The sequence below is a fragment of the Aythya fuligula genome, chromosome 7, assembly GCF_009819795.1.
Source record: "Aythya fuligula isolate bAytFul2 chromosome 7, bAytFul2.pri, whole genome shotgun sequence".
NCBI classification, from domain to species: domain Eukaryota; kingdom Metazoa; phylum Chordata; class Aves; order Anseriformes; family Anatidae; genus Aythya; species Aythya fuligula.
Window position 1 is genome coordinate 33,020,482 of NC_045565.1, and position 24,635 is coordinate 33,045,116.

General features: G+C 41.9%; 1 protein-coding gene across 4 annotated transcripts in view; it reads left to right on the plus strand.

The window, feature by feature from the left end:
• Window positions 1–24,635, plus strand: part of TACC2 (transforming acidic coiled-coil containing protein 2) — a 55,272-nt gene that overhangs the window by 16,867 nt on the left and 13,770 nt on the right. The window contains exons 3-11 of one of the 4 annotated variants that reach the window (XM_032190941.1): window positions 4,642–5,959; window positions 8,613–8,648; window positions 10,120–10,180; window positions 11,207–11,414; window positions 14,970–15,031; window positions 15,881–15,996; window positions 16,759–16,930; window positions 18,071–18,211; window positions 24,000–24,143. In XM_032190941.1, coding sequence (XP_032046832.1) covers window positions 4,642–5,959; window positions 8,613–8,648; window positions 10,120–10,180; window positions 11,207–11,414; window positions 14,970–15,031; window positions 15,881–15,996; window positions 16,759–16,930; window positions 18,071–18,211; window positions 24,000–24,143 — 2,258 coding nt within the window. The remainder of the gene's footprint in view (window positions 1–4,641; window positions 5,960–8,612; window positions 8,649–10,119; window positions 10,181–11,206; window positions 11,415–14,969; window positions 15,032–15,880; window positions 15,997–16,758; window positions 16,931–18,070; window positions 18,212–23,999; window positions 24,144–24,635) is intronic. The other 3 variants (XM_032190942.1, XM_032190943.1, XM_032190944.1) reach the window with 3 other exon arrangements.

The window sequence follows — 24,635 nt, forward strand, 5'->3', positions numbered from 1 at the left end:
GCTGTGGTGATGCCGCATCGCGTCATTAGCGCAACAGCTGGACCCCACTGCTGGAAAGCCAAGAGGAGAGTTTTTAATTAGGTTGACTTCAACGCTGGCTTAATAAGTATGATGAAAGTGTAATACAGCTTGATTCACCCTGGGTTCGTGCCAGCTCCTGGTGGTGTGAAACCTGCCGCATGGCCGCAGTCCATCAGCGGCAGAGCGAGGGGCTGGGCCGGAGAGGGAGCTGCTCAGCGGGCGAGTCTGGAGGGAAGGGCCCGTCCAAACATTTTGTTGTCTGCGAGGAGCAAGGGTTGGACTCTTGAAGCAAATGAGCTTGAGGTTGGTTTTTTGTGTTCTTCTTAAGTTTGGTAGTGTCTTAAATTATCGTTTGAGGTGCTTATCTGCAGGCCGTGAGCTTTCCATGCACCTGGTTCAGGTGAGGTGAATGCACGGGAGGCTGCAGGTCCCCATCCTGTCCCATCGGCTCCTCGCAGCAGGGTCCCCTTCTTGGTCCACCTGAGCACCACAAAGTGCTTCAAACCCTTTCTCCCAAATTCTCCATTTCTGGCCAGGATTTCTTGCTTAGGCAGGGGCATTTCTTCTCCCCCTACATTCTCCGATTATTTAGTGAATTCAGATTATACACAGGGCGAGATGCAAGAGCTGGAGCCCCCTTTACTTATTACAACCCACTCATCCCTCATGGGAGACCTGTGTCCAGTTCCTTCTTGTGCTGGGGGAATTGAAGTCAGCCCTCCCAGTACAGAGATGATGACCCAGAGAAAAGCAAACTGAATTTTTGCTAGGGCAAACATTCTTTTGTGTTTTTGCCTGACAAAAGAAAATTGAGAATAAGCTTTATCTCCAACATCTTATCTCAGAATAAATGGCAGAAGTATTTTTACAGTAATTTTAACAATAGTGCTAGTAATTGATTTCATAACTTCAAAGGCCTTCATAACAAGCAGGAACGTGAAATAAGCTGTTTGAAAACGTGTAGTGTTAGGTAATTCCAGTTCCCATACGCTATAGGCAAAGAGCTTGTCTGCTGAGGTATTTCATTATAACAGTGTGGGGGTGCACGCTCTATGCATTTTCCAAATGTTTCTTCATCCTTCTTTTTCCTCCAGAAAACAGAAGTATAATTTAATTTCTGCAGCGTTTGCTGTATTAGATCTGGTTAAGTTTGGTCTGGTAACCTCGTGTTTGCCGGTGGGCACCGCATCCCCTGCACACGTGTGGGGCTGCGTGGGGCATCTCTGCAGCTTCCTCAAGGACACCTGAGTTCAGGGAGGGCTGGGGCTGCCCCGTGCTCTTTCCTGGTGGGGTGTTGGAGGTTTGCTGTCATCCGAGGTGCTGTCACCATCTTGGTACAAAATCATAATGCACAAAAATTGATTTCTGTAGTTTTCTGTAGATTTCTTTTGTAGATTTCTGTAGAAAAATAAAAAAAGTATCCGCTCTGTATCCTAAAAAAAAGTATCCTAATCCAGGCAGGCTTTCTCTACAGTCAGAGCAATGTCCATGGGGAAGGAATAGTCCTTGGGTCGCCTTGTCAATGACTGCAGTGGCAGATTTCTTTGGGGGAGCACCTGTTTTTCAGTACAACACAGGTTTCTCTGCTGTCGCTCATGTTTCTGGAATGCTTCCCACCACCTAGTACCTGCCTGAGGGCAATTCCTACTGGGATAGTTTGTGGGGGACTGTCAGCTCCCTGCCATGAGCCCCTAAAAAGCATAAGCCTGGTTTAAAACCTTTTGCTGGCCTCTCTCTAGGGCAAGCTAACACCTTCATTTGCAGAGCTTGTAGTGTGGTACCTTCCTCCACGATCAAGCTGCATTTTAATGAAATGCAGTAATTAGTAAGACTGATTCACTTAATCCTGTGGTCTAAGAAGACAAATGGCTCTGCTCTCTGAATATGCCCTTAAAGTCACATCTTAATATCTCCTAGTAGTGCTACAAAGCTGTGCTGCTCTGCGCCAGCAAAGAGCATTCACCTCTTCCCCTCCTGCCTGCTGCCGTTTCCAGGCAGGTGATCCCTGTGCAATGGGGTAGGAGCTGAGGAGCAGCAGTGCATGGCTCCCAAAAGCAGTTTTCTCTCCATTTCCCATGTTGTTCCATAAAGAAACAATGGAAATATCGCAGCAGGGAGCTGAGCTGCGCTCTGCAGAAATCTGTACTGTGAACGAAGGATTTGGTGAGGAGGAAGCTGTGAAATAATCAACCAAAGGGCTCTGAGCCCCGTGTTACGTGGAGAACATCAAATTGGAAGGCTGGGCCACCCTGAGCATGGGAAGCATTGCACATCTGCTCACTGCTGTGATGCGATCCCAAATTCAGCTCAACTGCACCTTCCTGCTGCATTCCAGGTCCTGCAGGGCATTGATTTTGTATATCTATATTAAATATATGTTTGTACTGTCTTTGAACAAAGAGCCTCATCCCTGGTGGGCACATGAGGGAATGAAAACAACACGTAATTTCAGACGGCTGTGTTCAGATCCCCCTTTTATTTCACGCTGACCTAGATTTGTTCTGTGCTGACGTGTTAGAGCAATGCGGTGTTCATTGCTCTGTATCCCAGTTAGGTGTCTTCCCTTCCACGGTGGTGTAAAATCCACAGATGAGCCTAACGCTGGAGTTTTACGACTCTCTTTGAGTCCCACCGGTGTCAGAAGTGAGGTGCGTCTGAAGCAAACACCAGCTCAGCAAATTGACTCTAATGAATGGCCAATCAGCCAGACTGAACCCAAGCACAGCCCTGCGGAGATGAGGAAAAAAAAATAAACTGTCCTGAAATATTGCCTCATTACTAGCATTCATTTCAGAAAAAAACAAAAACAAAAACAAAACAAAACAAAACAAAACAAAACAAACAAAAAAAAAAAACACAGTAAAGCAATATGTTTAGTTCCTGTAACTCAGTAAAATTCCAGAGTCTTGAGAGAAACCGCGCAGCTGTCACTCCTCTGAAAATCTCTCAATATACCTGGTGCTGCTCTAAGCTACTGCTATGGGAAATGGATCTGATTTCCTTCAATTTCTTCTGTTCTCTACATTCATAAGTAATAACTCCCATGATTTCTATGCAGAGGTGCCATTTCCTCTGGAATAAAGAAGAACTGTTCTTAATCCACTCATAACTTCTGACAAAAAGCTGATTGATTCTCTGTCCACCTTGCTTTTATGAAAAGCAGTAATGAATGTAGCTGGGCACAATGGAAACTGTTTTGCAAAACATGTCAAGATTGAAGTGAAAAAGATGCATAGAAATTTCACCGAAATCGTTTAAGGATGAGCAAAGCATTCATTTTTGCTTGAGCGTGCTTCTCTTTAAAATTGCATGACGCTAAAATTGAAACCACGACAAAAGCTGCGTTGCTCAGTGGGAAGCCCTGAATCATTCAGCTCCCGTTCTCATCAAAGGGAGCCCAGCTGCTGGGTGCAGCCCCAGCAGCCAGCTTAGCGTAGCGTGGATTGGATACTGGAGGGATTTCCCAGGGCTCCACGCCCTGACCGGGACACGGACACGGTGGTGGAGGTGACGGTGTTAGGTTTGGGCAGGGACAATGACAGCCAGAGCAAACCGTGTTCAGGATCCGTAAAGCATTTTGGTAATGAACTTTAATGAGGTGGAAGGCAGAAGGGTCCATCATCTTAATCCTTTCCTACTGGTGTACTTTCTTTTTGACACGCACTGTGCATTTTTCTATTTAGTCCAATATAATTGTTATGTAACAAGTCAAGAGACTGCTATAAATCTTCTTAGGATTCCCTTTGATAAGCGAGCCTTTAATTACAATGAAAAGATGTTCAGTTGAACGGTTCTGCCATATAATTCTCCCTATAAAATTTTCCTTTCATCATGGAGTTAGCACTACGCTTTGAGAAAACTGTTTTGAATAATCTGTAGGCAGCTTCTAATTGTCTTTCTTATAGAATATTTGCAGCTGAGATTTCTTGTATAGTTGTTGAACTGATTATTATTTTTTTTTATAATCTTTGCCGTAATTTATTTCATATGAAATTCTCCGTGATTCACGTCTTATTGTAGACTTGGAATTTTGAGGTCAAAGTTTAGTGTATTGGCTTCTGAGGGCAGACATTGATGGGCTGTGGAGGGGAAGCCATGTTCCATTGTTTTGTCCCTCTGGGAAATTAGTAAAAATAGCACATGGGAAACAAAACTTAAGATCAACATGTAATTGCTGAAGCACTGGCCAAATTGACAGGAAATCTACTGCAAAAGAGCTTTGACACAATTCTGTGAACTCTTTAGAAAAGAAGAAAATGTGAGTAATGTTCAAAGTCCAGAATTTCTGGTATGTGGCATATTTAGCATGTTATAATAATAGACACCTTTTTAACTAAGTGATAATTAGTTTAGAAGGTATCCTCAAGAGGCTATTCCAATGCATATTTTGTATTTTCATGCAGCTTGACTTGAATCTTTTCCTGGGGAGAACTTTTTTTTCCTTATCTAGTTCATGAATTGAAAACGTCCCTCAATCATTGCTTACTCCATCTGAATGATTTTTACCCTTTCTTTTATATATATATATATTTGTATTAGTATTAGATTATAGCAAGATTACTAAGCACCCGTTTTTAAAACGTGTTTAAAATTTGCTGATTTTTCTGTTTGTTCCCACAGGATTATCTTCCGAAACTGCCCCTGTAGCTGATGTGTCCCACAGTGAACCCGTTGAAGAAAGCCCTTTCCGTCCCCCTTCCCATTCTTTTTCCACCGTCTTTGATGAGGACAAGCCAATAGCCAGCAGTGGAACCTACAACTTGGACTTTGATAACATTGAGTTGGTTGATTCTCTCCATGCCTTAGGACCGAGTTCTCCGGAATCGAAGAATCGTGACCCCAAAGCGAATGTTCGAAGAAAATCGACCGATTCGGTGCCAATTTCCAAATCTACATTATCTCGGTCTCTTAGCTTGCAAGCTAGTGATTTTGATGGAGCGTCTTATCTTGGCAATAACGAGACGCTAGCGCCGGCAGCAGATGCATATGGTACTGGTTCAAGTAGTGCTTCCAGTACCCTTAAGCGAACCAAGAAATCCAGGCCAGCTTCCTTAAAAAAGAAGCCGTCAGCAAAAAAATCTCTCGATGCTCCGCCGGTGAAGGAAACGCCACAAGAGCCGTCTGACCTTGGCCAAGCAGCTTCTGCCCCAGGTGAGGATAAATCAACATCTGAAGCAAAGGCTGACTCAGTAAAACCTGAATGTACTGAACCTTCTAAAATCTCTGCTGAGAAACAGGAGGCCCCGGCTGTGCCTGAGGGATCCTACCCTTTGGATCCAGACAGTTTTGAAGGGATTAGTGCGTTTAGCACTGGAGGCAGCAAAGTACAAAACTCTCCCCCTGCCAGTAAGAAAACGCTACCTCTTACAACGGCACCTGAGGCTGTGGAGGTGACCCCGCCTGACACCGGAGGACAAGAGGACCCTCCGGTCAAAGGTGTTGCGGTGAGGCTGGAGTTTGATTATTCTGAAGAAAAAGGGATCGGTGAAGACCCGCAGGAGAGCGCTCCTCCTAAAAAAACAGGTAAAAAGCCTGGTGCTAAAATGCCACTACGGAGGCCAAAGACTAAAAAGTCAGTGGAAAAGCTTGATAACCTTCCAACCACACCAACCAAGACACCCACTGATCCAAATGAGATCCCTATCACAAAAGGATCTTACACTTTTGATATTGACAAGTGGGACGATCCCAATTTTAACCCGTTCTCATCTAGTACAAAAATGCAAGAATCTCCCAAACTGCCTCAACAAACGTACAGTTTCGAGCCAGACATGTGCGAGGACTCTATTGACCCTTTCAAGTCTTCTTCTAAGATCGCCAGCTCGCCCACCAAATCTCCAGCCTCCTTTGAGATACCAGCCAGTGCCAATGAAACAAACGGGACCGATGGAGACAGCTTGAATAAACCTGCAAAAAAGAAGAAGACGCCTCTAAAGACGTAAGTTAAAGGGCTCAGCTATTTCTGGATTAGAAGCAGCACAGTCCTACCCATTGGCCCACTTGTATCACTTTTAGGATTGAGTAGAGACAGAAAGATCCTGCTCAGTGTTGTTAACCATGCAACAGAACTCCTGCCTGTATGTGCCTTCCCTCAACCTGTTACCTCAATAACTTGATATTTCCAGGCCAAAAGGGAGAACCAGGGATAAATTAGGCCAGATAAGGCCACTGGACTAGGCATTGGGTTTTTGAAGTTTTGGGGCCCGGTGTAGTTTTGAATGTGATTACATCCAAATTTTCTCAAGTTTGTGCCAAGTGTTCTGTGACCTCATCTTGGAATTTGAAATTGTTTAAGCTGATTCATACCACTAAAGATTATTTTATGAATCATATTTTTTGAGTAGGACATGAAATAACAAGGCAAGAACAAATCCCCCTACTGCACACAGCAGGTTTTTTCCAGTGACTTACACTATTGAAAAAAAAAACACACTGAAAGGTGCAGTGTTCGAAGAAGTGAATTGGATATTTTTTAAATAGAAGACTGAAAAACTTGAAGTTTCCTTTCTGTGAAAGAGCTTAGGATTCCTGAAGGGTTGAAATCTCCTAGACTACTACATGGTAGGGGAACATCCAGCTTTTAGAAACATTTAACAAACTGCAGGATAAATGTTCAAGCTTGTTGTATTTAGATATTTAGATAGGAACCTCAGTGGTTAGTTCTGGTAATCCAATGGTTCACTTGCTGGTGTGCATAGTTTGCTATCTTACCCTTATCTTACATTTTTTTGAGTTGGTAATCAGTACGTTTATATCCCATTAATCTTAAATTGTTATCCTGTATCTATCTATAAGAAAATACCTTGCAACATGTCCCTTTATCGTTTAAATGTCAGCTAACTAAAAATAATGTAATTAAAAATGGGTAAAAGCCAGGCAATTTGAAGATAATGTAGTTAATGTAAAGCATGCAAAAAGTGTCCTACCTTGTGGATTGAGGATTCAGTTTTCCTTAGCTGCCTGCTACCCTCCAGGCATCTAATTCACCTCCCTTGCCAGATTTAAGGAAGCGTGTGCCATTTTTAGTTTTTAAGAGCATTTCTGACTTCTGGAAGTTGCAGACTGCTGTACACTTGAGATGTTTATTGAGGGTGGAGCCTGTTTATTGCTTTTGTTGTTACTGTTGCTGGTTTTGACAGCAGGAGAACTCTTTGAGTCTTGCTTGGGAAGTCCAAAAGGAGAGAGGGGGATTTTAATGTCACCAGACCCTGAAGTCCGATATTCACAGCCTCCTTGTGTCATCCGTCCAGTAGCTGCAGTGGAGCAGACAGACCCCACTACAAACCTCATGGGTCCACCATGCGCTGTGAATAGTGGAATCAATCCCAAATTGTTAACTTGGGGACAACATGAATTTTAAAAGAGTTTTGTAAATATTTTTTTTTTTTAGGAAGGTTACAGGATTTTTTTGCCCTTGCCTAGACTGATTTTGCTGCGTTATGATATACACCTGCCCACTGCAGCCCCATAACCTGCTTTGGCTATGGGTTCCTACCAAAGAAGAGGATCTGCACGTCTAGAAGAAAATTGGCCTAAGGTTCGCTGTGGGCTGCCATGGGAGGCAGTGGCTGTATTTGCCTCTGCCTGACACTGGTTTCTCCACAAAAAGGGCCCTGAGCATGACTCCTCCATGGGATCCAGGGCAGGAATTGGGGTGTTGGACCCTTGGTGGTGCTGCCTTGATGGGGCAGCAGAGAGAAGTCACTGCAAAATGCTTCAGCTCCAAGGGGCAGAAAGGAGGGTGTTTGAGTTGGAAGTGATGCTGTGATCTACCAGGACTTCTAAAACCCTACTTAGTGGCTTTTGCCAAGTCAGGGGGTTACTAGCAGCATCGAGGGTTACAGAAATAAAACAAATAAAACTCCATGGGCCAGTTTGAGAACTTTTTTCTCATACAGCCAGACATGGATTTCTAGATGAGGCCTATGGGTGGTGAAGAAGCCAGGCACGAGCTTAAGCCCTTGCTAAGCTCGACTAATTTGAGCCTGTGCTGTATGCTGCCTTACATCCCTCACAATCAATAAAAACAACCAGCTGGTGTTCGTGAATGAAACCCGAAGCAGTCGATGGACTGACCCCTGTGTGAAAAGGGGGGATTTTTAGGAAGGATGGCAGCTTGACACAAATCACTCCCTGGTCGAATGCCAAAGTGCTGAGCTGTTTTGAGACAGCTCAAGGCACTCAGGTGATGCCAGACAAAGAGCAGCTGATGCCTTCTGTGTGTCTTCTGACAGCAGTGAGGCAAAATAGGGACCTTGTGTTGGCCTCACTTCCCAAAGTGCCAGGAGAGAGAGGCCGAAGGTGCCACCTCCCAGGGGTGCCTCACCTGAGGAGAGCGGTGCAGAAGTGATGAAGTGTGAGATGAAGGCGTGTCTAAAGTATCTCACTGAATTTCAAAACTTGACTTAATTCATATTTTTTTTTTCTCCTAACCTATTTCACAATAAAAAGTAGAGGTTGAACTTATGCAGGTAGAAGATGTGCATGACCGGGTTGCCTTAACACATTAACATTAATGGACTGTTTGTAGGTTTATCTTTTTTGTCAGTTCCTTCTGTCTGTCTCTCTTTTCTTTGTCTTCTTTGTCTTAGGATGGTAGAAGATGTGATGTCTGTATGTTCTCTGTTGTAAGTAATTCTCAGCTAACATTTCAAGTTTCTGCTTTGATTTGTGGGCTTTTTAATTTTACTCATTTATTTTGCAGCATGATCAGTTAATCAGCATGAAGCTCTTATGCTAGCTGTGTCACTTCACTGGCACACACGAAAGCTTTTTTAAGTAAAACGCCTGCCTGTGAATGAGCTAGAAGAATCTGGTGCCTCATTATCTGTTTGCCTGTCAAAGAAGATCCTCTTTTAAAACCATACAGATTTCCTATCCTTGAGCTAATACAGTAAAGTTTTATTTCTGCTATTGTACAACATCGTATAATCACTCTTGCTTAAACACTGCATGAAGTGTTTCTCCTTCTTAAAGGAATAAGTTATCCCAATTATTTCCAGCATCCTAACTAGATAATTAGTAGCATCGAACACCCTAATATTCAGCTGCCCAATTTATTTTCCCCTACAGATGTGGTATTGATCCACCCTCTACCAACTGAAACCCTCCATTATAATTTCCACTGTTGACCTTGCCACTTATTGATCAGGGAAGAGCTGACGGGCAGTAATTTTTAGCATTGCATCTCAAATTCTAACATTAAATCTTTACCAGTGAGTTTGGTGTGATATTTTCTGCCTTTTCTAGTTAGTAGCAAAAATGTGTTTGAGTAGCTGTGGGGATACACAGCTAGAGACCAGGTAATCATTGGTGTATGTCCCTGTCAGGAAATACTTTCAACCAGTCGTGAATAAACATAAAGGCAATATTCATAAATATATCACATATTCTTCTTTTTTTTTGCCTGTTTCAAATTTTGGGGATTCTGAAGGGCTGCAGTGTGTGTAGTGCCAGTTGGCATTTGAGCTGTCAGGGGAAGCAGAATTGCCATATTGGTTGGTGTGGCTGTGTTTAGGGGGGGCCTGTTGGGTGTATGAGTAAAGATGGAGCTTTGTGCTGGCATCTTGGCAACAGCATCGGCCTCACTTTTTTGTGTAGTTCATCCAAAGCATACCCAATTCTTTCTCATTTTAATAACTTATGGGCTTCTTAGAGCTTGCTGATTAAATCTATCGTGATTTTAATTCTCAGGTCATTCTTGTAAAGCTGTGGTTTGGGCTTGATTTTCAGGTGGGAAACTGAAGCAGACAAGCTAAGTAGTTTGCTTGAGGCCACTGAGGATGCCTGGGGTGGAGCAGGGATTTGAATTGCAATGGAGCAGTTCTGTAAACGTGTCAGTACTTTTTTTTTCAGTGAATTTAGAAATATGGCAATGCTGCTTTTCTCAGCTTTTGGGGGAATCAAGGCCTGTTCCAAGTGCATGACAAAAATAAGCCCCTTCAGCATGTTTCTCTGTGGTGCTGCTGCCTCATGGATGGGATTTTAAAGCAGAAAGGCTTACAGAGATTGCATTTTCTGTAGCTGCCTCTTGCTAAGTGTGAAATGACACGATTCTTTCTGGTATTACCATATTAACTGTTTTAATTCTATTTTTAGTGATACTTTTAGGGTGAAAAAATCACCAAAAAGATCCCCGCTATCCGATCCTCCTTCTCAGGTAAAGTACTGCATCACTGTGATCCGTGTAATTGTATTCTTGGAGGGGCACGGGGAGAAATTTGATTTACTTAAATGTAGAATTTAGTAATAGAAGAGTTGATGTAAAGAATATAAGCATATTGATGTCCAAGTGTAGCACGTAGGCCTATAATCATAAGGTATCAGACTTTTGGCCTGCATATGATGTATATTAGCTCCAGTACAATGAGTATTAGCCCTGGGAATTGCAATTCAGCTATTCTGAACATACTTTGGGAAGCCCTACATTACAACAGAGCAGCAAGATGAATACATATCTTTAAGTCAGGTATCAGTCTGAAAAATGAAGCTAACTGTCCACCTTGGAAAACTGATATCAGAAGATGAGAAACTGAATGCATAAAGCTGGTGAGCTGGAAGGAAAACAGAAATAAAACACATGGGCTGCTCTACCAGGAGCATGTGCTTGGATGGTTTTATTCCTTGTCATAAACAGCCAGCAGGTGGCTTTCTTGGAAGAGGAGTTAACAAAAGCTGCTCTGTGTGTAGGAGCCCAACTGCTTTGATGCAGCACGGCTCCTTCCGTGCTACTTTCATCTTCCCCTCGGCCGTCCTCCCCTTTTATCGACAGCACAGAAGTGAAGAAAGGGTTCCTGACCTCTCAGCCCTAGGCAGGCTTGCTCATTTGAGGGAAGCCTAAAAAGTCCGTGTAGCTACTCAGGGACTTCTGCCACGGGTGATGGGTGCCACTTATGTCAAGTGCCTGACAGATTTAAACCATTCTGGGTTCTCTTTCTTCCTTGTTATCAAGGCAGCTTTGCAACATGAGTGTTTATCATCAGAGAGTTTAGTTACACTAGGAGGACTTGTCACTAGTACAATTCCCAATGAAACGCTTCATATTTTTCTGTAAGGATTTTACACAGGGCTGTAGTGAAGAGCACAGAATTAAAAAGATGACCACGGTCAGGCAGAGGAATTCAGCGTTGACTATTCTGCCTCTTAATGGAAGAGAAGAGCATTAATCAGCCCTTGTTTTCTGCAGGATCCCACCCCACTGCCTACTCCAGAAACACCTCCTGTCATATCCACAGTGGTTCATGCGACAGATGAGGAGAAACTGGCGTCTTCAGTGACCAGTCAGAAGTGGACCTGCATGACTGTGGACCTGAACACGGACAAGCAGGATTACCCGCAGCCGTCTGATCTGTCTACGTTTGTTAATGAGACTAAATTCAGCTCTCCTACCGAGGGTATGCTTTATGCAGGACTGTCTGCACCCAGCTAATGTTACTTTTTAGGAGCCCTAAAAAATGATGCTCTTTGGACCAGTTTGAGGAACTTGGTAGTTATGGGGAGCTGAATAAATAACCCAAATTGTTCTGTCTTGTGTTTTCAAGAGACAGTAGAGAGGCAACTCAAAGGAAAATGAAGGGGTCTTTTGGAGAAAATTGACTTTTTCTGTCTTTTTATGGTTATTATAGGCAAGCTATGTTCTTCTGTGCATGGTACCTGCTCTCTCTGTGTCATCACAGGAGACCAGTGGCTGAAACTGCTCTTGTTTAGTGCTCTTAGATCCAGGATCACTGCACCAGTGGTTTTGCCTGAGCCTGTTCATATAACGTGAGTGGTAGTAAATGTGCTCTAATATTGAAGGTCCCAGGTTAAAACCCTGCTCAAAGGTTGTGCTTTAAGACCCTTAACATACCACCTCCCCTCCAGGCTTCTGGGATCCAGGTTTCTTTATGCACAAAAATGTCCAGGATATCCCTGTGGAAGATAGCAGCCATTCAGGAGCCAGGCAATATCACCTTCTATGGCAGCTTATTAAGCTAAAGCTGGAAGTTTCTGTGAAGAGGGCTGTCATTCCAGGTCTGTGAAACGTGGAAGAGAGAATTTAGCCAGTTGGAAATGTGTGTGTGGCCTTCACTGAGGTTACCAGAGGAAATACGGCTCTGCAACATCTGCTCTCAGGGCAGCTTGTCAGCTTTGAGGCTGGGAGGAATGCAGGAGTTTAACTTGGCTTAAACTTTTCCTTCTTGATCAGACCTCGTTATTTTTCCTGACTTTTTGACCCGAGTCCCAGGCTGCCACTAGAGCTGCTCTGTACCATTTTAGCCTGGGTCTGAGGAGTTTTTGCCTGATTAAAAACTGCTAAGCTTTTAAGTCAAATGTGTCTGACAGCAAAAGGCATGAATGATCACACCGATTTTAACGGGACCGCACATGTTCACATGCACGTGCTCATGCGTTTGCATGGCCTAGACTTTTTGGAAATCTGTTGAGTCTTCTGTTCAGATAAGTATTTCAGTCTGGGTTAATCCATTTGGTTTTCCAGTCAAATGAGAAGTTTTAGATAGCAGATTCACTTACCTTGTGTTAAAAGAAATTTTTAAGACAAGAAATATTTTTTAGAAAATAACCATCAAAATCTGGGAAAAAAAATAAATTTTATGGAAGGAATTAGAACAAAAGAAGAGCGAGAGAGACTCTACAGCAATCATTTGAGTTATCAAAGAGGTAGAAGAAAGTGCACAAAGCTCCTAATTAAATGCTAATTGTCTTGTCTCATGTGTGCCACATGGTATAGTCAGTTTCAGATTACGAGCTAATTATAATCAACAATGCTTCCGCTTTTCAGATCTCTTAAAAATAATAATTTCTTCCCTTGACAGTCTTGCTCCTGCTGCTTCAAGAGCCATACGAGTAATCCCAGTGCTGTTGTCAGGGCAGATATTTTTACCCCTCCCAGCCGCTGGTGTGACTGCTGTCCTGTAACCCAACGCTGCTTTTGTACCGATACAGCCCAGCCACTGAGTCAGCCCCTACATCGAGCTCTCATCTGCGGCGTGCTCTGCTTATAACTGCTGCCTTTTTTGTGTTTCACAGACCAGAAATAAGCAGTAATTATTAGCAGAAAATTCTGATGTAATTGTGCAGCTATTTGTAGGAGGAGTTGGAGGACATCACGTAGTGAGTCTGTTGTATGCATTTGTGAAAGATAATTATCTTACCTCATAGGGTATCCTGCGCATTCGTAGATTTAAAGGTACAGAGATAATGAGCCTGAGGTTTTGGAGGGGAGATGGTATCTTAGAGGAGATGCCTTGGAGAGAAGATGGTTTGTGATTGTGCTGGAAACTTCTCAGAGCAGCGAGATCAAACAAGCTGCGTTTAGCGAGCCGTGTTGTTCCTTTTGTTCCTAGCTGAAGTATTTCCATCTGTCTTCTGCTGCCTGAACTCAGTAAGTTAAATACGTGTTGTCCCAAAAGTCATTTGGGGTTGCAAATGCCAGGCATGCTGCAGGCAGCTGCAGGATCACGGCCACCTGTGCCAGCAGAGGATGGTGGCAGCACATCTCCTCCTCCTGTGCAGCGTGGTTGTGTGCTCGCTCGTGGCTGGCTGGGGTCGTAAAGCTGCCCACAAGCAGCCGTGGTGCACCTCGTGGGCTGTGTGCAGGTAAATGAAATACACACAGACAGGTTCTTGGTTTCTCCTGCAGTAAGACATCCAGAAGGTTGTTACCATCTCCTTGTTTCAGGTTGGGTTTTGCTTTCACTAGGTAGGGGCTTGTGTCTGGTACCTGACACAAGGTTGGCTGTCTTACCTGGCTTCTGATTGCCATTAAAACATGCAGTGCCAGGAATTTAAACGAGAGGAGCCTGCTGTTATAACATTCTCTTCGCTTAGACATTTTACTGTTGATGTCTCCCAGAGGTCAGTTACTGTGAGTTTGTGGCTGTTCCTCCTCAGTGGTTGTTCTACAAAATACATAGACTGGGGCTTCTTGTATTCTGTGGGGCTTTTTATTCAAAACAAAACATAACAGGTAAGAGGATATCTTTAGGGCTGGTTTGTTTGTAAAGAGCACATGTTCTAACGATGGTTACTGTCAGACTCATGACAGCAGGGTAAAATGCAGAATTAGGACAAATTAATGATGCTTTAATTTTTTAAGTGAAGGTGTCACTGAACAAAGTCTTTGCTTTTATTTGGGTGCAGCAAGGTGCGCTCTCCTTTCCAGTTTGCTGTGTTTTATCTGTCTTCCTCTGTATCAGCTCTCTCCTTGGTGACCATGGGTTGAAGGGAAATGCTGGTTATTCCCTCTAGTGTAATTAGGAGATTAGAAGTACAGCAGCAGTAAAGATTTGCATTTTTATTAGGGTTTAGATTTAGGGTTCTTTGTAAACCTTCCTGCCTCAGGCTTTTCCTCCATAACTTAAACACAAAACCAGGCAAGTAAAGTGGGCCGTTGTCTTACCCCTTGTTCAGTGAGCATGCAGCTATTTTATGCGTTATTTTATATATCTCTTTATCTCGAGTGATACCCCAGTTGTCCTTCTTAAGTAAGAACTGTGTGATATACATTAAGAAACAGAAGTGATTTTATTTTACAACAGCTAGTTTTTTCTTTACGTTACAGGAAACTGGAAGCAGCATTACAAATAATTGAAAAACGTGTTTTCTGTGATAAGATAACACAATAGGGGAAAGTAATCTGGTCAGGAAGTGCTCTGAAACTTTGTTAATATTCTGAGCTCTGAGGCAGAATCTTGGGCAAGCTGATAAAGCAGAATTTTTCCAGGCAACTCCATTTGCCTGATGTGTGTCATAGATTCATTGTCAAAAATCAGTGCAAGTACATCTTCTGCTTTCTCTCTGTATATTCTATTTTTAACATCTCATAGAAAAGTACCAGATTAAAATTTCAGAATGGGAATGGCCCTCGTAAATGAGAATTCTCATTTACTTATGCAAAAATTAATTCATGGCATGTATTTAATGGCTCTTTTTTGTTTCTGTTACAGAATTGGAATATGGCAACTCATATGAAATAGAATATATGGAGAAAATTGGCTCCTCTGTGCCTGTAAGTTCTCACTTCCATTTCCATTCATTTGCATTCCCTTGTCATAACCCACTATCCTGATAATGCCATCAACCTCACTACCCCTTAAATTAATTATAATGTGCCTGAAGCAGATTGACAAACCCATCTCCTTTAAATTGGCATAGCTGGGGTAAATTGCATGTGCTTTGTTGTCCTATATCTCGTAGAGCTTGTTCCATTTTATTATTTTATTTTTAAACTAGTATCATAGTAGTTCTTTTTTTGGAGATTAAAAGCAACTCAGTAGTCCCAGCAGTGCAGGGTACAGAGCTGTCTACACTAGCTACTGAGCTATTTTAAGAAACCAAGAGTAAAACTTTTCGGAAGAAGAAGGGAATCCTGACAGAGTTCAGAATGAAGGTGAAATATGGAATGCAGTACTATATGCTAGGAGTTGTTTGGCCTTACATTTAATTCATGGATTTGATAGCTTGACTAGATCCAGCGGGGGCATATCCACAGGGGACTTAAATAAATAAATAAATAAATAAATAAATAAATAAATAAAGTGTGTATGTCAAGTGCATAAACTGATGAGAAAATGTTAATTTCAGTGAATATTTTGGTAATTTTCAGTCAACAGGTGCCTCCTGCCTGACAGGACCAGAAATCTGATTAACTCTAAAGTGGGAGAGGAAGAGCCATTTAGGTTACGTTTTTTAATGGTTTCTTCCTTACAGGGATCATCTCAGTATCAGTTAGCATGGGCTGGATTACACTCCTATATTGTTAGCTGTTTGTCAAGTCATTCGGTCACTTAAAGCAGTGAATTAACTTTAATGGAGAATGGCTGAATTGGTTAATGAGTCTTCCTTTTCCTGTTGCCAGCAGGATGACAGCACCCCGAAGAAACAATCCCTATACCTGATGTTTGATGCACAGCAAGAGAGCCCAGTCAAGTCGCCTCCTATCAGGCTGTCTGACTCCACGACGCCGTGCTCAGGGTATGTTGCTGCAATAAAATTCAGCAGTGGAAAAGGGTGTCAGGGAACTGGGTTGCCATCCTAGCACGCATGCAGGCAGTTCTTCCTCTCTCTGCTTCTGTGTTGCTGAGTTGTTTGTTTATAAATAGATTCCCATCTGTGTACACATATGATAGAGAACAGAGGGCAAAGGTACAGAAGTTGTGCAATGGGAAGGAATAAGGACACGTATTTCTTCTTCATATTCTGACTAAATAGAGTTATAGAAGCAACTGTTTCACTAGCCAAGGCTTCCTTCTTACGTTTTTGTTCTCAGATAATGAGGTTGTTTTCATTTCAATCTAAAAATCATCTAATTGCAACTTGTCACTTGGACTTTCCTAGCTATATGTGCTAAACAATGAGTCTAGTTAGAAGAACAGGATGTGTGGGTTGTGTTTGCTTTCCAAAAATTTTGCTCTTTAAGGACATCTGTTCTTCTTAAGAAAATTTGTTTCTTGGGAGAGATTTATGTCACAATGAGAAAGGGGTAAAAAGGCAAGTGAGAAATATTTAAGGCATGTGAGTAACCTTTCTGATGGAACTGGGTTTATTTAGATGGCTTTGTTGCTTTAAAGGATATTGCAAAGTGTTATGAGATAGAATGAGAGAAAGATGAGTTGAAAGAATATTTGTATTTACACACATGAACGTACCAAAGAAGACTTATTTAGGTGTTACCAGAGGCAGAAACGTGAAGGCCTTGTGCTCCACCCTGAAAGCCTGTATACAATCTTTTTCCAGGTCAAGTTTTGAAGACCCTGAAGCCCAACAATCCTCTGGAATAAAAATACAACACCCAGCTTCCCGAGTCCTAACCGCCAGCCAAGAGGCACACTTACAGTCCCCAGACAAGTCAAAACAGAAAGACTTGGAGCCCATGACCCTAGGAACAACTCCAGAGGCTATTGAAATAGTAAGTAATTTATATTAAGAGTTTGGGAATCATTTTCCTGCAGAAAATTCATGCCATACAAGAGGCAGAACATGTGGATCTTGCAAAGAGAGCGAAAACTCAGCCTAATGCTTAAAGATCTTAGTAACAGCTTGTGGTATAACCCAAACGGAGGAGATACTTTGATGGAACTCATGGAATGCATAAGAAGTTTCCCATAGCTTAAATGCTCTTCTGATTGGTTATTCCAAGCTGACATTTTGAAGTGCTTTTTTATTATACAGGCTTTTTTGCACCGTATTTTAATCTGATATATACAGAGATATTTTATATGTATAAGAGGTGTTTTTAAACAGACATGGTTTGTTTGGTTGTCTGTGGCGTAAGATTTCAAAATTACAAAATGACCTGTTGGAAAAAACAGGTGGCCTTTCACATTTTCTTGTAAACTGTTATTTGTGTTGTCATGTGATGCTGATAATGTAAAATTCACCTTTTTTTAACCCTGAGAACTCAGCCCAGCTTCCAGTTTAATCACTTTTTTCAGTGGCTTATCTGGGATAGATTTTAATTACTAGTGGCCCCTTCCTTTCTTGAGCCTGCAGTGCATCCAGACTTGAGAGCACTGTTTCTCAGGTTCAAGAAGGTTCCTTTAAGGCTTCCACTTTTCCAGAAGAACTTGTTTCATATATGCCTACAGCACTAGACTTGCTAACTTACATGACAACATATGATTTACTGAAGAGCAGAATGAGAAGAAGCTCACTTTAATTCTGTGCATAATTTAGATTGTTTAATGATGCTGTTGATACAGTGTTGCAAAGCATTTTAATTAGCTTGAAGAGTTTTCTCACTGTATGGAGCCTTGGGTGCTCAAGTCCGAGAGGTCTCGTTTTTGTTGTAATTCGTTTTAGCCTCATATTATGTATTTATCCTGATCACGTTATAACTGTGAACATAACTTAGGTATAACTCATCAAATTAGGAAGAATTATTCTTACTGTTTATCTGTTATACCTACAAATTGTGTATTGAAAAAGGAAATTTTCTGTGAGGTATGAAATTAGTGGGAATCAATGATTTGCAGACATTGACGTTGCTTTTGTCCTGAATTACCTGGGCAATCTCCATTACTTATTGAATATCCTTCTTACCCTCCAGACATCTCCTGAAGACTCCTTTGTCTCTGCTGACGCTCTTCTCAACAGGATATCTAAGAAAACCTCGATATGTGATCAGCCTGAATATCTGGATCCTGACTTAGCAGAAAAGAACCCGCCAGTATTTGCTCAGAAACTTCAGGTTTGTAGCAGCCATATAAACATCACTTTTACTGGAGTTTAAATATTTTTCTTTACATAGGTAGAGAATACTTTACCTTGTCAGAAAGGGGTGGGAGGTGACTTGGAGTGGAGGTGGAAAGGAAGGAAAACAATGATTTATTTCTTCCCAAAGTAACTTTGGCCTTTCAGGAACATAAGGAACAGAAAGATTTTACTTTAATTCATACAATACATAAAATTAAACTTAAGTTTCCTTGACAGTTTCAGCGATCCCATACCGTTGATGTACATCTTTTGCAGTAGTCTTTATGAAGCAGCTGTAAAACCCTAACCCTATAAAGCTTGAAGACAGGACTCTTGTGGAGAGTTATCTTATCACCTGACCTTAATAGGTCTGGCTGCATTTTTGGAGAAGATCTGAATTCTGCTGAAATGAAAATTAGGATTTGTTGTTCTAGTAATCTCTCTAATGCAGAATTTGGCATGGTTTCTTTTAGGAAAAGCAAACCCATCTGCAGAGCAGTTCTGTGTGTCAGGACATATTTTGTAGAATATTCACAGTGAAATTTCAAAACGGCAAAGGTTGAATTGAGAGTGGCAGCTGGCATAAATTCACATGAAATGAGAATGGAAGGAGAGAAGTCTGTGAAAAACAGCTTTAACTGCAGAAAACATTTATTTTTACCCAAAGCGTTACCCATACTTACCCCCTAATAAAAATTGTCTGTATAGCTCTCTCAAAACTAACCACAGACAGGCATTTTGTACCAATGTTCCGGACGTGAAGGGAATATGGGACATGTTTGTCACCCAGGAATTGTCAGAATTCTACATTATAATATAACATTGAATTTTTTAATGTGTTCAACATTTTTGCTGTGTTCTGAATACATCTTTTTGTGGATTGCTCGTAACCAAACACTTGACAGGAGGAGTTAGAGTTTGCTGCAATGAGGATAGAAGCGCTGAAGTTAGCCAGGCAGATTACCCTGTCTTCTTTCCGCTCCTTAGATGCCGAGGTATCTGTTTTGTGCCTGCCGTGTGTGTGTTGTGTGCTCAGACTAAGAGAGTGCTGCTTTTACTTTAACAAGGTAACTAAGGCGCTCAGGGTGCAGTGCAAAGCTGGGCACACCAAAGCGGGACACAGAAGAGCATGCTGCAAGCAGTACCGCACGCAGAAATGCTGTCACCTGCTCCACCCGTGGAGTCCTGCTACACCCAAATTAACAAAAGCTAAGGCAAGAAATAGGGACACACACATCGCAGGGTTCAGAGGCGAGAATTTCGATCGACCCTGCCTTCAGGCTTCTGAAGAAAGGGACTGCAGCAGGTCTGGAAAGGCTCTTCTTGAGGAAAAAGGCCTCCCTAACACAGTTTATCTTTATTGATGATGATCTAAAGCTTTTTTCTTGTTGTCACTTGTATGGTGTGCTGGCTAGTGCCTCCTCAGAGTGATGCTGCGTACGGCTCTAGGGATACACGTGGTCCTCATTGGGTTTGCACAGGGACATTCCCATGGCCCTGTCTCAGCCCAGTCACAGGATTTGTTTTAGCTGAATAATATGGATGTCATGCTAGGCTGGGAAGGACTTTTGTCCTCATATAGCTTTCCTGTTTAGGTAGGAGGTTGCTGATGTTAAATTAGCCTGTGATGGCAAACCTTGTGACCTACAGTGACTGATGGCCTGGATTACATATAATAGGATCCCCCAGACAACTGCAGCGACTTAAGTTCTGATACTACCTGGCAGGCTACCCTTCTGGTTGGCTGGCCACAGTTCTGTCCTTCGTGTTGTATAACTACATTTAGCATTTGCTAAGCCATTGCAGGGTGGGTAACAAGCACAAACAGTCCCCGTTACTGTGTGGTCATTTTTCTGTAGGTGCAACTTGAGCAGAGAGCCACTCGGGTTTGTGTCAGCCACTCTGCAGATGCTGAGGTGGTGTAGAGTTGGGCATTGAAATAAGATGTTGAAATAAGTAAAGGAGAGAAACTGAAAGGAAGGGCATAGAGACAAATGGGATTAGAGTATCAACACTTTGGGATGCTCTCCTGGTAGTAAGAGAGGTTTATTTCCTTCAGATAAATATATACCATTTTTTTTTAGTAAAACCACATGCAGAGAACTTACACCTGGATTTTACTTGCTTTTCAATAGAGTTGCAAGCATAAACAGGTCTTGTTACACCTCCCTTGACCTGTGTGCACACGCATCAATTAGTTAAAAGATGAGATCATCTGATATGCACCCAGACAGTGTGTGAGTGCTTGTAGAGGGCAAGCTAATTTTCAGCGGGGCTAAATACATATTTCCCTAAACAGTATGATAAAAGCTGCTTATCATTTTCATTGCAGCGCCTTTCTTCGTTTTCTTGCACTTCGACCTTCTTGAAGCAAGATAACTGCAGCTGGTCAATCAATATGCATTTATTCCCATTCTGGTCAGATATCTGGTTTCTGTAAAAGGTGCTGGGAAGAGAAGGGGAAGTGCACTGTGCTCTCAGATATTTACACTAAGATCGCAGTGACCTACATTTAGTAGTAATTCCCCTGCAGACTCTAATCTTGCTGTGTGAGGTTTGGTGACTTATAAATCCCTATGCTTATTATTATCCCAATTAACTGCTTACCATCTTGGCAGTTAGGCATTGCACCGAAAGCACTGACTGTCATCCTGTTGAGTTATTTTATTTTCTGATGATAGGAATATTTGGAGGTAGAAAATATCAACTAGTGAATTGGACATCAGTTTGGAGCTGTGCAAAATTGGCTTTTGAGATAAAACCACAAAGACCAGTACAGGATGCTCTGACAGCGGGTTTGTTATGTTCCTGCCAAAGAGAGAAGCCAGCAGCCCAGCTGGGACTTGTGTGAAGTATTTCCAAAGTCAGGACAATACTGGTGGGACCAGTAACCACCAGCATTTCAACTAACTGGTTAAGTTCTAAGAGCTTTTATAGTTGTTTTGGGAAAATTTTGAAGTTTTCTTGCATGTCATTGATATTAGTCATTTGTACTATTTACTCAAATGCAAGAATTAGATAAAACATATCAGTGGGGTGTTGAGTCCAATACACAAAAATGCATAAGTATGTTTTAAATGTTCTTTTTTCCTTAAAAATCTTCCCCATGTTGGCAGTTACTTTGACACATTTTTGTATGAGCTTAAGGAAATTTGTGTTTCCTTTGCCGCAATTAATATTTTCCAGCAATCTCTTCTTGAGATCCAGCAAGTTACGTGGCAAGAGGCTTTTGAAATATGATATATACAGTTCAATAGATTGATCTTCAGGATGGCCTTTCTTTGGAGGGCAGCTTTGATGATCTAATAGCTCTTTTTCATCTCTCAGTTTCGCTTGCTTCATGCTTCAGGAGGAAATTAAGTAAATTTTTTTGAAGCTAGAATACAGAATTTAAACAGCAGTAGTCTTATTTATTGCCTGTTTTACCTTTACTGAGATCTGTGGACAGCACCATGTGTTTTTGTATACATGCATATACGCAGATGCCTGAGCTTGTGTCCCAGATGTATTTTTTCCTGTATAGTTGTCATATATTGGGAGATAACTTCAAGAATACAGGCTCTGTAATTTTGATAGATCTTGTGCTGAGGTAGAAAAATCCCCTGGAACTGAGGTTGCACCCTCAGTTTGTGGTTAAATGCTACAAAAAAGATGAATGGCCTGCACCAGAAATACTAGAAGTAGAGTCAAATGGCTCCTGTGTTCAAAAATGAGCAAAAAATACAGAGCAAATTAGTGAGACTCCTATATAAATAAACATGCAGCGTGGTGTTTTGAAGTAGTGTTTAGCCTATTAGTGCTCTAATTGAATTTTCTTGTCTGGCCTTTTCACGTTGCTGATGTGGTATCCTCATGTTGCCCACAGATGTGGAATTCCTAATATCCGTTCCTGTGTTTTCCTAAAATGAGTGTTGTGTGTAATTTTTAAGGCAGCTTCTTCAGTAAGGTGTGACGTGACGGGTCAGAAAGGATTGCAAAACCTTTCAAGCCTCTCTGTTATTTCTGAGAATACGCAAGAGCTTTGAGCAAGTGAAGGATGTGTGGAATAGCATCTGACAAAATTGCCTTCAATCGTGTTGATACAAAGCATGTGCTGCCGATAGAAATGAGATCTGTTTGTGTGCGCCTCGTGGGGAGGAGGGCTGGGCCCTAATTCAGGCCTTATTTACTCACTTTCACATTCTTGTGCTTCAAGCAGTAGAATACAGCTCTCCTGTTTTACTGATTAAAAAAGAATAATTAAAAAACACTTTTTAAAAATAAAATAGTTTATCTTTTCTATTTATAATTATTAAATATCTACATGCTAAGTGCAAGAGCAACACGTTAGGCTCTGTTTCTCCATAGATAAGCCTTATCTTGCCCTTTTGTTAGTGCTAAGCAACCATAAAATCCTGCTAACTCGGGCTGCCCACTGAAATCTAACTTTATGCAATGCTCTGGCTAACGGGAAAGGAGTCACAAGGCTGTGGGCGAGCAGGGGACTGAGTGAGCACTAAAACAAGTGGCAAAGCCTTGGCCCAGGAGACTCCAAGGTTGCCTCCTCTGACATGGGCTGCGGCCTCTCCTCCTCCCTCGTAATCCCGATTCCTTGGCCAGTTTCATGCTTGTTTGAGAGAGGAGGAGAGCATTAAATCCCAGCAACAGGGATACGGTCACCTCCACCCTGAAATTATTCTGTGACACCCGCCCCCCTCCCCAAGCAGCTGAAAGGGAGGACATTTTGTTTCCCTCCCAGCCTGAGGCAGGGCCCAGCAGGGCCATCAGTGTGGGCCCCTTAGCTGCTTGGTCACAACATGCAAAGCACAGGGAGGGGACAGAGGGATGTAAAAAGCTGTGGTGGTGCCTCTGATACAGAGGGTCTGCTCTGAGGGGTGTGCTGTAGGGGAAGAAGTTCAGGGGAGAGCCACCATACTATAGAGTGCTTATGAAGAGTCTGCTGTTGCTCCAGCTTGAAAGTATACATACCCAGACCATCGGTCTGCTGCACATGGTGTCTCAAGATATGTGGTTTTTGTTTAGCACGTTCCTAGCTGTCTTCTATAAACTTATTGGTTTTAATGCACTGAAACTTGAATTGTTTACATGTGGAGTGTTTGCAAGATGACGCATCTCAGTTTCCCATAACTCTTTTGCTCTCTTCCTCATTTCACATGCTGCTCTCCTTCTGAGTCAGCGTGGACCACCGACATGAGCAAGAGCAGCAGCTGCAAATAAAACCTCATTTAACATACTAATCGCATGCTTAAATAGCAGCAGGGCAACAACAGCACCTATATATTCACACCTTTTATGAAAGAGTGTTTTATGATAGATAACGGTATACTGCCATGGCAGAACTAGGAATGTGGGGCATCCACTTTCTTCTGCTTTTTTGACCTCATCTATTTTTATGGAAGCATATTTCCCTTTAATGAGCTCTCTGCCTCCAATTCGAGTTTCCTCTGCTGATGTGCATTTCTTGTGGATGTTTTTATGAAATCTCTGCATCAGAAAGTAGTAAATTTTCTAAAATAAACCCCTAAAATATTGGGGACAAAGTGCTGTTTTTATTTTCTCCCAGTGAGAGTTATATGGCTCTTCTGATGCTTACTATAGGTTTTAAATGTTTATTTTATCCTTGCTAAATTGAAATTTCCCTGTCAGTGTTACTGCTGTTATAATTTAGTAGTGCACAGGCTTTTAGTCCTAGCTCAGGATCCTGGTGCCTAGCACCCAGAAAACATTAGCTAAACACATATTTAATGGTTCATTTCTTTGTATTTAAAAAAACAAACACACAGAGAGAACCTGCTATCCCAGCAGATGTTTCCATCTCTAAAAGTGCGCTGTACTCCCGGATCGGTACCTCAGATGCAGAAAGCACCACAAGTCTTCTCTACCCCCAGCAAGACTTGGACTCTGCACTACGACTGGCCAGAGCAGAGGTAATTTGTCAGAATTTAGAAAAGCATATACGTGTCCCTTGTGGTTTACTTTTCTCTTTCCTATTTTCTTCCAAATTCTTCATATTATGTTTACTTTTACTATTCCTGAGACTATTCTCAGCCATGCTAAAGCTACGCTAGAGGCTACCAAAGCAAATGGCACTACATTGTAAGTTTTACTTTTTTACTTTACTTTTGATGTAAATGAAAATCAGATGTTATATGAGAAAAGAAACTTTATTGCTTTAAACTGTATTCTGTATCTCTTTACATTCGTATATAATTTTATAGAAATCATTAGATGCTGGAAATAGGAATCATAAGTATTTTTCAAAGATACATATCAAATTAGTCTGGCTAGTACTAGAATAGAGTAGAATACTTTCAGGTAGAAGGGACCTACAAAAAACATCCAGTCCAACTCTCAGACTATTTCAGGGCTGACACCAAATTAAAACATATCATTAAGAGCATTATCTAAACACCTCTTAA